At 38.7% G+C, this 15,137-nt stretch overlaps 1 protein-coding gene across 1 annotated transcript; it reads right to left on the bottom strand.

The window, feature by feature from the left end:
- Positions 1–894: 894 nt before the first annotated feature.
- Positions 895–12,058, bottom strand: ZPLD1 (zona pellucida-like domain containing 1; the record flags this gene model as incomplete). The annotated part of the gene is made up of 7 exons (XM_010193342.1): positions 895–924; positions 4,067–4,175; positions 5,569–5,740; positions 7,094–7,174; positions 7,827–7,924; positions 11,154–11,226; positions 11,877–12,058. Coding segments are annotated over 7 exons (745 nt in total), but the record flags the coding sequence as incomplete, so codon positions are not given.
- Between the last annotated feature and the right edge of the window lie 3,079 nt (positions 12,059–15,137).

The raw sequence follows: 15,137 nt of genomic DNA, 5'->3' as shown, positions 1-15,137 counted from the left end.
ATTATTATTATTATTATTATTATTATTTTAATGATACCCATGGGTAGGAACACATCAGGAAGTAAATTCATTACAGAGAGAAGTTTGTTTCCATGCCAGGAAAGAAAGATATCTGCTTTTTATGTGGTCTAAGTTAAGAAAATAAGGGAACAAATAGTATTAGAATTCCGAGGACAGGATAGATTGCTTGTGCCACTCAGTCCTGTTATGAATAAGTAAGAGGTGGAATGGCCCAATGGACTGCCTGGTTACCTTGACCATCCTTTCTTAGTCATTAGCTACTTCTTGTTGCCAGCAGAGAACAGTGACAGACAGGCTGAAGCAAGTCCTTCCAGTGCCCAGAGGAGAAGCACCCTAAAACTTAAAGATCTCCTCTGCAGCTTATTTTCTTCATTGCCATAGGAGACCATAAGTTCTATCTCAGCTTCTCCATAAGCTCTTTGTGTGGTTAAATGCCAGGAGAACAGGAGCTGAAGCAGAGGTCTTCTGACTTTGAGCTGTGAACTGAGCCCAACTGCACCATAATAACCATTTTGCTGCTTTACCTCTGGATTGCATGTGTAGATTTTACTGCATAAGTCTGATTTTGCATCTGGCAGTTGCAATGTTCCCTCAACCTCATATGTCATAGGAGCAGATTTTCATTTCAATTCCATCATTGGAATTAGAAGTTGCTACGTTGGTGGGGCTGGGTGCACAAATTAAACTGAGCATTCCAGGTTCACCAATTGCTTTCTTTATAGCCTGTCACTACTGACTCATCTAAATGACAAAAACAAGCCTAAAAGTAAAAACCATTCCAGCTCAGTGCATAGAGTTCAATCAAAATGGTTCATCTTCTTTCTGTTTCTCTCAAACCTTCTTTTATGTTTCTCGGAATTCTGATTAACTTACCAAGCTGTGAATTGTTGGTTGGCGTCTCATCTGTATAAAACAAAACCAGGATGCATTATATTGTACAAATACCTCTGCCTACCTCCCTCCCCTCCTTGAAACACAAAATCCAATAGTCCTAGCTTTGTTTTCAAAGACATCAGCTATACTTGCAACACCGACTATTGGCTTTTAACATCGCTGGTAGAATAAGGACAACAACATTAATTACATGACGTTGCTTCATTTTTAATGTGAGCACACCAATACGAAGTTACTTAGTATTCGGAAAGGAGGCCAAAAAAAACCCAACCCACACCTAAATGCAGGAAGCTCTTAATTGAAAATGTGGCCAATTCTATTCTGTCCCTCAATAAAAATACAACCATAAGCATGGTATTAAATGCAAGTCACTTCATCGTTAATTGTATTACAAGATCTGTACAGGAAAAAAAACAAAAACCTTGAGTTTTTCAAGGAAAAATACATCAGTGATAACAAACGATTACAAAAATGCCCTTTCCCTATGCTCACTTTTCTCTTGACTGTTACATAGTAGCATTATATTCAGGGAAACTTTTATATTTGTATTTGTATTACTTACAAGTGTCCATCTCAGAACTACATTTCTTATCACAGTTTTTAATTTTTTGAGCAACTTGTAAGCACAGCTCACGTATACATTTGCTTTGAGACATTCAAAACCCGCCTGGACACCTTCCTGTGTAACCTCATCTAGATGTTCCTGCTCCGGCAGGGGGATTGGACTAGATGATCTTTTGAGGTCCCTTCCAATCCCTAACATTCTGTGATTCTGTGAGCAGCTGTCTTCTAAGTTTAAGTGAGACATCCATCAAAAGCTACACAATTTCACCTTCACAAGTAGGTACCTGCTTTGTTTCTATACACAGAGACTAAAACATTTTCATCTGTGTATGTCTTCTGTAATGACTTAGATTAACAAACAAGAATAAAGTTTCTCTGAAAGGAACAGAATGTTAGAAAGAAGAGTTCAGACATACACAGGAGAAGGAGCACTACTCATTCGCAGTAGCATTATTCAGTTCCTATCAAGGCAACTCTGCATAAACAACTGTTACCAGAACAACTGATGACTAGAGTAATGGAGAGATCTGGCAAACGCGAGGTGCCTCTTCAGACACTGATGTGCACAGGACCAGCAGCACCAACCTAAGTGAGGGCTTGCACATCCATTTAACTGCAGACCCAATAGTGGGGTACATACTACTGTGAGTCAGGTGCAGTGGGTTTGATGGGCTCTTTACAAATGTATCTGTACTAAAGCTGGACCAGAGTTGGTCTTGAAAATAGCGTGCGTGCCTCCATGCAGCATCACACCAGAGTAAGCGAGCACTGCAACCCGGCACTCCTCAACCGAAAGGAGAACAGAACAGAACAGATTGTTCTGTTCAAGTTATCTCATGGCCTTACCTCTTGTCTTTTCTTGACTATAGAATTCATGAAGCTCATATTTTTAATGCACTTATTTTCACAATGGGAAGGGACAGCGGGAGGAAATGCAAATTCCCTCTTTCTGCTCCAGAAATTAAGTGCAAGTTAAATTAAATTACTTCCCCAAAGCCACTCTTGAAATTCATGGCAGAGTTCAGAACTGAATCCCCATTTCTCAGAGTATTTCTCATCAAACCATCCTTCTGTCAGCAGACGTGGGATGTTCCAAAAGCATAGTATAGAGATGCAGATCTGTCTAATCTAAAAAGCTTTAGCCACAGATCTCAAGCAGAAGACACCTTTAAAAAAAATTATTTTCCTTCTCTAGCTTTATTCATGTTTTCATTTTAAAAAACTCCCACCAAGCCTCAACAGTTGTCAAAAAATTGTAAAATCATTTACTCTTTCTTTGGGGTCATAAAACGCATGTGGACAGATCTCTGTTTGCTTGCATTTGAATCAGAAACTATATTACCTAATAGGGGTTGCTTACATAAACTTTAGTTAGTTTCCATTCCTTGCCTAAGGCAGCATTCCTCTAGCATACAAGTTTGTCTGAGCAAATCTGTCATTCATTTCCCATAAGTACTCTTGCATCCAACTTTGAAGTTAGTTCTTTTCACTTTTTCTTGACTAATCAGACAGCAGCAACTCAATTGGGACTATGTATAATGCAGAACAACATTTTCATTTCAGAAATGTTGCTTAAACAGAGTGCAAATACAGAGAGTATTTGTTCTAAAAATGGTTTCTTACTAGATGGTACGCTGTTCTGGAGGGTCAGTGGTTTTCTTTGTATATGTAGGCACAACCACATTGCCCATAAAGAAGGATTTTATTCTCAAGTGTTTAGATTATTTTTCCTAGACAGGATTCAGTCCTGCTTTCAGCTTCCTAAATTTAAGACTGCTGAAATCAGTTCTTTAACTGCAACTACTTATAAATATCTGTAAACAGAATTTCTTAAACGTTTTCCAAATATTTTATTTTTATTATCTTGTCAACAGCAGCTGCAAATTATTTTTTAGAGACTGCAAGTTGCATATAGAGCTGCTTGGAAAAACAAACAAACAAAACACAAAACAAAACAAAACTAAAGGAAACAAAAACCCCTCCACCCCCACCCACAAAAAAAACAACCACAAAAAAACAACCCTTTGGCAATAAAAATGGAAATCATGGAATTTCAGCCTGGATTTAAGAGTATATTTTGGCCCACTCTGTTTAGAATTTACAATGTGTTTGCTCTATTTCTTTCTTATAGCTGAAGGCTAAGCATAGCATGTATTAATTTTATGCAACACAGATAAAAACCCACAGGTGAAGCTGGAAGAATTGGTGGATAGAAAGTGACAGTGAATATTCATTAGCTGTCCAAATTAAATTGCAACACTGAACATAGCACCTTAAACTCCATTATCTTCAGTGAAATCAGACAACAAAAGAAGTTAACTCACTGAGTGTGGGCTTTTATAATGGTCTTATATGCATAACAGTATCCCACAGTGATTTTACTGGGGTAAGCAGGAAGAATGTGTAAGCCAGAAATATTAGCTCAAAATTTCTATCAAAGACTCCAACAATAGGGAAAAAAATACCCAGCAAACTAATGGAGAATCCACCCTTTTTTAAGTCACCGCAAATTTATATTAAACTCCAAAACATTTCCCCAGGTTTCTGAAATTCCAGCAATCCATAGAAAAAGTTTGCTTATTCCTACCACTTCTTGTAATGATGGGACCAGCAGAGATCACAGCATTGCCAAAGGCGCTCTGAGGGCTCCAAGTTGTCCTCCTACCAACGTCTCTTCTTTCTCTGTTACTACAAATCTGAGCGGTTAACAAAAACAATCACAGTTTCAGAGTGGAATGGAATTATTACCATTCTGTGCTTCCTCTTTTAATGTAAACTCTTTTATAAGCAATACTACAACTTTGATTTTATTTCTTAGTATGCATTAAATTACTTCGCAATAAAAATAGCTGCAATATTCCCTAGAAGTCTGTCTTATAAATACCTGGCTTCCTGTTGGATTTTGCATCACTTCACTTACAGAACTACATTGCTGTTCTGTAGAACATCCATCTTATTGTATATTAAATTTTCAGTAGTCAATTTCCCAAAGCTTTGTTTACAGACGTTTTTCCCTAACAAATGTGTTTCTCTTGAGCAGGGATAGACATCACGCTACAACCTTATTCTAACAAGCTTCTCAAGTTAAAGCTCACGTATTTTCCATGGAGTTCTAAATAGCAGTGACACACATTAAAACAATCTCCAGCACTCTGTCATCTGAAATCCACATTTAACATCTCTAACTTATCATCTACCTTAATCTTGAGTTCTCAAGTATGTTTCGACCAAGAGCATTTCTTTAATTTCAACTTAATGTGAAAGAACTTCAAGAACCTCAGAACATAAATTCTCAATAGAAACAATGAATTATTTAAAGGTGTAAAATAATGTACAAAATGTCAGAAGTATACTGACCTGAGAGTGTTTTAAAATTCTAAATGGAAAGTCATTCAGTAGGAAATGATACTGCATTCTGAAGAGATCAACACAGAATATTCTGTGTTTTCATGTCTATTTAAATGTTTCAATTACCAAAATGTACTTGTTGTTCCTGACACTCCTAAAATTAAATAATTTTTGAACTGACACAACTTCATGAACTTCAAAACAACTGTTTCCAAACTATAAGGGAGGAGGTAATAAACAACAGGGGATACAGCAAGCTGGGTTTTCTGCACTATCAGAAACTCCTTCAAATTTTCCTTGTTAGCATAACTGCACGTACTACAGCTTTAAATTTTCCATAAATTCTGTTCTAAGATATTTATATTCATCCACTGTGATTGTGGATGCCTTGTTTCTTAGATGCTATACTAAGAATATCAGCTCCGAAGCTGTCTCAAGAGTTGTTACTTTAAAAAATGAATTAACGTCCAAAAGGCAAAGAGGTCATTTCTCACACATTCAACAACCTGTGTTTTGCAGTTCTAGTATTATTCTATCTCCAGATTACAATATTCATTGCCCTGTTCTTCATCAATTGTTTTACATTCTTTCAGACACAAAAAGCATTCTTACTTCAGACTCTACAAGTCACCTTCATTCTGTGCCATCCAAACTTCCATAGCATTTGGATGCAGAATAACTCCAGTGTGCCTATTTTTATATCCAGATAATTAACAGCAACTTCCATCCACTGAAACTTACTGGCACAAGAAAGGGACAGTCATCTGCTCTGCACAGCTTTGTTACGCAGTGAAGGAAGACCGTAGACATCTTCTGGTTCTTGTGCTTCACAAAGCGAAATACCTCAAAGGAAAAACGTCCCATTTGGCTCTTGCCATTTTCAATTATAGTTGTCTGTGGGTCCTTGTCACAGCTATTTTTTTAGAGAAGATTATAGAATCATAGAATTGTTAAAGTTGGAAAAGACCTCTAAGATCATCAAGTCCATCTGTCAACCCAACACCACCATGCCCACTAAACCATGTCCTGAAGTGCCACATTTACACGTTTTCTGAACACTTTCAGGGATGGTGACTCCATCACTTCCCTGGGCAGCCTGTTCCAGTGCTTGACCACTCTTTCAGCAAATAAATTTTTCCTAATGTCCAATCTAAATCTCCCCTGGTACAACTTGAGGCTGTTTTCCCTCATCCTATCACTAATTACTTGGTAGAAGAGACCAACACCCACATCACTACAACCCCCTTTCAGGTAGTTGTAGCAGGTGATAAGGTCTCCTTCTCAGTCTCCTCTTCTTCAGACTAAACAACTTCAGTTCCCTCAGTCACTCCTCATAAGATTTTTTCCTCCAGACCCTTCAGCAACTTAATTGCCCTTCTCTGGACATGCTCCAGGTAGTGAATGGCCCAAAACTGAACATAGTATCAAAACTAGGATGAACACAGTATTAAAACTAGGATGAGCAGCTATATGATGAGAATTTGAAGCTCTTAGCTGAGAATAAGATAACTTAAGCGGCAAGTTCAGTGCTTTAGATCCTTGGAAAAGAACACAGTGCCCTAATGTCCAAGATGGACAGCCACATCCAGCCTGAAGCCTGCACAGTCCTGTGTTGAAATGCATTCCTACAAAGACATTATGTTTCGTTTTGCAACATCACAGCTATAGTCAAGGTATCATTTAGTTCCAGTGCCCAAAGAATCTTGAGACCTGAAGCAAAAAGTAATCAGGTATGCTAACTGGTATAGACAGGTAACTCCAGATGAAGACAGTATCTCCCCAGCAACCGTCACTGATAAAATTTAATCTGAGATACTGCCAAGATGTTTTTCAAAGTTCCCTTTCAAATAAATGTCATTACTGGGAGTAGCAGCAGGAGCATCTATTTATCCTTAATCATTTGCTTAACTGCCTTCCTGAACTGGAATGTATGATGTTTTATATCACTGTCACTCACCACAAGGGTACCTTTGGTAAAACAAAGGCCAGTTTAGCCATTTAGTTTGGGTGGTTATGGTATGTCTAGTAGAGCCATTTTAGATATATGCTTCTCTACCTTCATAATTCTTACAACCACACACTTGCCTCTATTTTTATGTACACAAACAAGATAAATCCTGACATGTTATCTGTAAGCTCAGCCCTTAGTCCTCCCTGCTAATATTGCTTAGACTTTCCAGGCAGTTTGCAACACCGCTATTAGAGAGATTTGTAACTGCTTATTAAAGAAAGAACCCACAAAACACTGGTTTTCCACAGGACCTACCTGAAAAAAAGATCATACCGAATATCATCGCTAGGATTACCAGATGGCGTGGTGTAACAGTAGTCCATCAAAACATTCCACCTGCACAGGGAGCAAAGTGATAGATGAGTGAAACTGCCAACATAAGAGTAGTGCTGTAGAGTGAGTGAGATAAGATTAAAAGACAGTACAGACAAGTGTATAAACTCATAATGCAGGCTGTTACATTGAAGCTAAGCTATGGTATCTAACAGGTCACATACAAGTCATCCTGTATTCCCAATATATCACCCAAGTTTCTTCCCATAATTTACAAAACTGAGCAGCACACTGTAACAGCAGAATTGTAAAAAACAAATCATTTTATTTCATGCAAGTCAACCATCATACCAACACACATGTTGTATATCTCCTCTCATCAGTCATGGTCATGTAGGACTAGAAATCAAAACCATCTCACTTCTAAAAGCCCTGGAGTTTTTCACTTCATCTTACAGAGGCCCTTTCTTAAATAACAACAATATAGAATTTGAAGTATAACTCAAGAAAACTTTAATAATGAGGACAGCAGCAAGATACGTATTCACCATCAAGGATCTGATAACCTCCAGCTGAGGGCAGTGATTATCAAACACCAACCACTATTTTAACATAAAAAGGCTATGAGGAAAGACAGTTGCTTCTAAATCAGAAACTTTTGCAATGCCAAGAGCTGAATAGCAAGCAAGACAAGAAATAACATCCTTTATGGTACCTGCCATCAAGGTTGGTTGCTCTCACAGCTGCGTATATTTTGGTTTTCAAAGGTAAACCTGTACTTGGAATAAGGAGTTGTTGGCTGTAGGTTGAATCCTGAAAAACAAACACTGCTTCAGTGTACCAGTAATCCCACTGTAACAACTTATCTGCATCCACAGACTGAACTCCCATCAGATTTTCCTGATGGATGGAATTTTCCTATGTAGGACAGCCATTTACTTTGTCCTCTGTAAGGGAAAAAGCAAAAAGCAGTGCCAGAGCATTTGCCTACAAGTTCTTCTGTGAAGATCAATGACACTTGAGTGGCCTTATCCTAGCAGCTATTTTGGAGAATCTTTTTATGATTTTATAAAGTGGTCAGATCAGTGATTAAAGAAAAGGTATCATTCATTGGCACCTCAGTATGTCCCCCAAACCCTGCAAACAAACATAGCAGCTACTGTAGTTTTCTAAAGGATGAGCTTAACTAGGCTTTCACAGTGCACCCTTTTCCAGGAAAGATTGTTAAGGTTATTTGATTTACTGGAGATAGCAATGCCACCAGGCTTTATATATCTTAAGCTATGGTCTGGGAAAACAGACACAATCTATTATCCAAAATGTAGATCCTTTGGAAGTTAGCTTGTTGAAGACTTGAAGTAACAAGCATTTTCATTTAAATGGTAATATTTTAAAAATGCTGTTTAAAAAAACCTGCTTGAAATGTAAGATTTGGGAATTCCTCATACACAACTACACAGATGTAGCTGTTTTATTGGCTTTTTGTTCAAAGGCTGAACCATTAATGTCACGTTAGCAAAAATGCCATGAAACAGATCTGAGTGACAGACGTTAATTCAGCATATCAAAATGCACTTACTGGTAATGTCATCTATGTCAAATAGATTGCTAATCCAGCAAACAGAGGGACTCAGCAGGTTAAGACCTCTTGTGAGGTCACTCAATACATAAGAAAAATTTTGTTAAACAGAATTTTTACTAGGTTCAGTGTGGCAGGCAAGACCAAGAGCAGCAGCTGACAGCAACAAGAAGGATTAAGCACATAAATCAAGTACTTTTTCAGAGAGAACAAAGCCAAAATTCACAGCATGTCCAGTATTCAATCTCTGCAGCATCAGCAGCCCTGGGAGGTACACATGCACACACACAGACCAGCCCTGCACCATACATAGAGCAAGTCCTTGTAGATCTATTCACGTGAGATCAGGTAAGTTTGTCTTCTTTAAAATTAATTATATATTTTTCTAATACATAGCTCTGTCAGATTTTGCAAACTGATTAAAAAGTCTAGAGCAAGTCCCTCACTATTACATTCTATAGTTGTTTTTTTTTCCTCTTAAAGAGTATTTTTTATTTATTTAGACAGACATTTACAGTAAGACCTAAAAGCACATAGCCACTTAGGCTCTGTGAAAGCCCATTAAATGTTTTGCTATTACACTATTTCTGAGACTGTCATAATGGCTCCTCTTGACTTTCTTAATGCTAACACATGCTAACACATGCTAACATCACAAAGTAAATGTAAATAGCACCTTATGAGAGAGGATGGAAGTGAGCTGAGAAGATGAAGAGTCAATGTTAAGAAATACTACTACAGCTAATGTTTGAAATGGCTGCTCGCCGGTAAGAGCCACATCTGTACACAAAGCCTCATCAATACCAAGGGTGGAGAGAAGCCTCGAGGCCCCTCCCAAAACCAGGACTATCTAATGGGGATCAAGTGAGGCCACAGGATCACAGCTTACAAGACTATGGGTGTCACAGAAGGCGCAGCCAACCAGGCAGACTGAAGGCAATGCATAAGCTGTCTGTGTATACACACTCAGCTCTGGGATGTGAACCAGAAGGGCACATACACCACTTGAATCTGCAAGCCTTAGCAGTATTATTCAAGCTAGTGCTACTGACTAGAGTGAGTAATACAACTGAAATCAGAAGAATAAGACACCACTGTTCATGGTCAACTTGTAAACTCGCTGGGGTAGGGAGGATGAAAGCCCAGCTTGGCATGTGGTATTAAAGAAAAAAATGTGCTCAATACAAGCATCAGTAGCGTTTATACCTGACTCTGTGCAGAACTGGGCCCTGAAAGGCAGCAAACGTGGGCGTCAATGCTTGTCCCTACTGAGAAATTTGTGTACCCTCACGCTGCCCCATCTTTTTGGTCACAGATTTATTTAAAAATGAGAGAAGTATAATCTTCATTTTAACATATTATTATAGGTTGTTATTTGGAGCTCTGCTCTATCAAATAAACATAACTTTTTTTTAAGCATGCCTTTGGAAAGTGTCCTGTTACAATATTTATAGCTCATTATGTTCAAAGCACAAAGCATTGACTTTTAAATCGGTTGCATGAATTATAACTCAGCATCATGATAGCATGAATAATAATGCAAATAAATCTGATTCATAATTTACAAAAATGTTGCTTGATAGATTGAAAAATTGATATTTAAATCAGGTATTTAAAATGTATGAATAAAAATTTTAATCAACATGAAAATATCATTTCAGGGATTAATGTTGTTAAGTAGAGGTCCATGCATTTTTCAAGTTTTACTGTCACCATCCATATTTACATAGTAAAAGCTTATACAATAATGCATATTCATGTTAAATTATCTAAACCATATGGAAGAAGTGTGAGTTGAAAGCTGTTAAAATTAACCCTTAAAATCTTGACAGTCCACACAATGAGGCAACAAGTACAGCGGGCTACAGATTTGGAACAAATCCCACATCCTTCACTAGTACTGCAGATGATCAGAACTCTCTGATGAGGCTTGAACATAAAAATACCATAGTAAAAGTGCTACAGTTTATTGCTAAGGGAACAGGACTAGAATATTTTTACAGAATTCTACAGAGTACTCTTTGTACTTACAATGTCTTTGTCTCTTACAGTGTACCTATGCACATGTCCATAGACACACACACGTGCACATAGACAAAATAAATGCAAACACACGTATGCACTCTAGACTATGATGATGATGATTACTACAACTGATTATTTGCATAGCACTACAACCTGAAATCCGAGCTGTAAATTGAGGAACCATATAAATACAGGACAAAAAGACTGTGTATCCTCAAAGACCAGCCATATAAATACAAGACAACAGGTTCATGCAAATGAAAGGGACAAAGCTTGGCGATGAAAGATGCCCGAATGAAAGGCCTGGTTCTTCTTGGGAGGGATGGGAAGGGAATAGCAAATAATGAAGACTGCTACTTTGCTCTGCTAATCCAGTTTGTATCCACATAATGCAGATATGCATTTAGTCCATGCCATACCGCTGTGTTCTATACTCACATTATAAAGCAACAAATTCAAAGTGCTGATAAATGTACCATTGTTCTCTCTTACAGAAATAGCAGCTGATGACCTACAACAGAAACCAAAAACCATCATGAAGATAAATATTTTTTGTGTTTACATACTTCAGTGTTTTTTTTTCTCATTAAAAAACTCATGTCACAAGAAGTTTATTTATGCATTTGGGTTATAAACTTCAGAAACAGGAATTTATAGTGGAAACACTGACAGAAAATTAACTATGCAGAAAGTAATGGATACTATTGAAAACATGAATCAGAAACACAATTAGCAGAGAGGCAAAGTGACAAAAAGAAACCCAGTTTTCATGATGTACAAGGTTTACTCATAGAAACATTTCCTCTTGCACTCTATATTCACATACTTAGAAACTATTTCATGAAGAATTTCCATTTTTTGCTACTACCATTTTGTCAGCAGAACATCTGAATTTTAAGGGAAGTTTTACCCTTTATCTAAGGCCCTCATCATAAACTACATTATCTCATAAAATGATGCTACAGAATACTTGTCCTTTGCGTCACCTCTTCTTTCAGTGCTTTTTCCTTTCCCTTTACTCTAACACAGCTGAAATCACATCATTATGTTGGCAATACTGCTATGGCATGCACATATTTAGGTGTGTATGCATATGCACACATACATATGGGCTTACATAAATATGGGAATGGAACACAGAGAAATTAAAAGCACACTTACGAAGCAAGCTGGGTATTGTTAACCAAGTACTCCAGTGGATAGCTACAGCTAAATTTGTACAGAAGCCCGGGCAAATAGCTGATAATCGTTGGTGGGTCTGGCGTATCAATATAGCCTGAAACATTACCTATCTGTACCACTGAGGTATTTCCATAAGCATTGATACCTCGAGCTGAGGATACCTATTGAGTGAGACAGAAAACAACTATTATCAGAAAGTTAACTGTAGAACAAAAGATACCCAAGGACGCTGATGCTTTGGCCTATAATTTACCCAGAGATATCTTCAGGAAATCTTTCAAAACTTAATTTAGTATAATAACATGTTCCCTGTGTTCTGTTTTTCACCTCCCTGAATTCATGCATATACAGTTCACAGGTGATAGCCCTGTTCTTAAAAAACAGAATTGAGCAACATTTGAAGAAACCTAGTGAATCCTGGAAGAACTTTTTTTGGTATACTTTTTTTTAGAGCATTCCTAGTGAACTCACATGACTTACTCAGAAAAGCTGAAGGAACTTTTTTATTACAGTGAAAAAATACTAGCTTAAAATGAGCTTTCATATGCAATAATAAAGACAATATACGAGCAATTTCATTCACATAAACAATACTCTGTCACTCTTCAGATTTGTTTTTGACTTCAAAACCAATGTACTTTACAAGCAGATACAAGCCAAATAGCTGAACTTTGAGTCTGTGTTTTTGTATACATTATACATCTCTAAATCCAAATTAAAAAATATGTGTGAGAAACACTGTCAGAAATGCAAGAACTGAAAAATAATACAGCCTTAACACCAACGCAATCTTAATTCAGGCCCTGGACATGTGCTATCCTGTGCTGCTCTGGCTCACAGAGTGTGCAGAGCCAGCAATAACACACAGCTATCTGGAAAGCTGAAGGGCAGCCTTTCCTCCTGGTAGCAGCCCAGCCACATATACAATAAGGCAAATTAACATGGCACTGTATAATTGTATGAACAAAACAGATGCTTTCAATAGCTTTAAAATACAGTTTCTTAAAAAGACATTTCATTATGGAAGAATCATCCTGTGGTGCACATGAGTTGCAACATTTTGCACTAAGTAGCACAGGATACACAGCAGGTATTTTGATCCCTTTGGCAACAGAAAACTGGTTAGAAAACAGATGTAGCCATGCACTTTGCCGATAGTATACCTAATCATTTGCTAAATGGCAGGAAAATTATGAAAATCAAACTCCTTAGGATCTATTCCTTGTCTAAAAAGCACAGTCTAGAACACTAAGGAGTACAGCCAACTACAGCTTTGTTTAGCTTCCTCACCACCCTATCCTCAAAAAATAAAAAGCTGTGCCCACCATATTACTGACAGAACTGGGTTTTACCCAAGTTCTCTGTCTGAACTGTTATCTTTCCCTTACTTTTACTGAAAATCAGTTTGAAGATCTTTGCTGTGAAACACAGCCAAGAAATGCATGGCATAGTACTGCGGTGGACATGGGAAGAGCAATGGATGTCATCTATCTGGACTTCTGCAAGGCCTTTGACACAGTCCCCTCCAACATCCTTCTCTCTATGTTAGAAAGATACAGATTTGATGGGTGGACCATTCAGTGGATAAGGAATTGGCTGGATGGTCGCATCCAGAGGGCAGTGGTCAGTGGCTCGATGTCCAGATGGAGGTGGGTGACAAGTGGTGTCCATCAGGGGTCTGTACTGGGACCAGTGCTGTTTAATATCTTCATCAATGACAGCGACAGTGGAATCAAGGGCACCCTCAGCAAGTTTGCAGATGGCACCAAACTGAGTGGTGCAGTCAACAAGCCAGAGGGATGGGACGTCACCCAGAGGGACCTGGACAAGCTGGAGAAGTGGGCCCATGTGAACATCATGAGGTTCAACAAGGCCAAGTGCGAAGTCCTGCACCTGAGTAGGGCTAATCCTCATTATCAATACAGGCTGGGGGATGATGTGATAGAGAGCAGCCCTAAGGAAAAGGACTTGGGGGACTGGTGGACGAAAAGCTGGTCATGAGCCAACAATGCACGCTCACAGCCCAGAAGGCCAATTACATCCTGGGTTGCATCAAAAGAAGTGTGGCCAGCTGAGCAAGAGAGGTGTTTCTGCCACTCTACTATGTTCTGGTCAGACCCCACCTGGAGTACTGCATCCAGCTTTGGAGCCCTCAGTACAAGAATGACACAGACCTGTTGGAGCAGGTCCAGAGGAGGGCCACAGAAATGATCAGAGGGCTGGAGCACCTCCCCTATGGGGACAGGCTGAGAGAGTTGGGGTTGTTCAGCCTGGAGAAGAGAAAGCTCCAGTGTGACCTTATAGCAGCCTTCTAGTACCTGAAGGGGACCTACAAGAAAGCTGGGGAGGGACTGTTTACAAGGGCAGGTAGCAATAGGACAATGGGCAATGGTTTTGAACTAGAGCAGGATAGATTTAAATTAGACATTAGGAAGAAGTCCTTCACTATGAGGGCAGTGAAACACTGGAACAGGTTGCCCAGTGAAGTGGTGGAGGCTCTATCCCTAGAGACATTCAAGGTCAGGCTTGATGGGGCTCTGGGCAGCCCGATCTAGTTAAAGATGTCCCTGCCCATGGCAGAGAGATTGGACCAGATGGCCTTTAAAGGTCCCTTCCAAACCCATGCATTCTATGATTCTACTCCAGTGTGGGGAACATGATAAAAAAATGCTTCCTGCTCCTTTATTCTCTTCAGTTGTGTTACAGCATCCATAAACGGAGAGAGGATGAGAGGAATTTTTGTTCATATCTTTAGCAGCTGCTACTGTGGTTTTGTATCCTGGTCAGCCTTGTTGGGTGCTTCATGGGGAGCTCCAGTTATCTGGACTTACCAGGTTGGGTTGATTTTTAATTATCGAGTGTTTACAATTATAACCAAAGAGCAAGTTCAGGGAGTTTACAATGTAACCAACTCCACAGGAACAGGAAAAAGCTGTTTCCTGGCAAATTCTTCTACTGCAAGTCATGGATGTGCTACAGCGTTTCAGGGAAAATGAAAAAAGAGAATTTTGGACTTGCTGAACTGTTTTTTTGTTAAAATTTTAAAAGAAAACTCAGCTTGTGGCAAATAGGTCACAGAGCACATCAAATATTTTGGCCTAGGTTTGCAAAATTATTAGCAACAGAAAACGGGGAGTTTGTTGTAAAAACTACAGGTATCATCAAGTGCAAATATGACTTCTAGATAGAATACATGCCTTTAAAACAATATGTTTTGTATTGGGTTTTCTGTGAGGGGTT

This window comes from Mesitornis unicolor, unplaced genomic scaffold (assembly GCF_000695765.1).
Source record: "Mesitornis unicolor isolate BGI_N332 unplaced genomic scaffold, ASM69576v1 scaffold5551, whole genome shotgun sequence".
Classification (NCBI taxonomy): domain Eukaryota; kingdom Metazoa; phylum Chordata; class Aves; order Mesitornithiformes; family Mesitornithidae; genus Mesitornis; species Mesitornis unicolor.
Note: the sequence above shows the minus strand (reverse complement) of the source record. Positions and strands in the feature narration are given on the sequence as shown.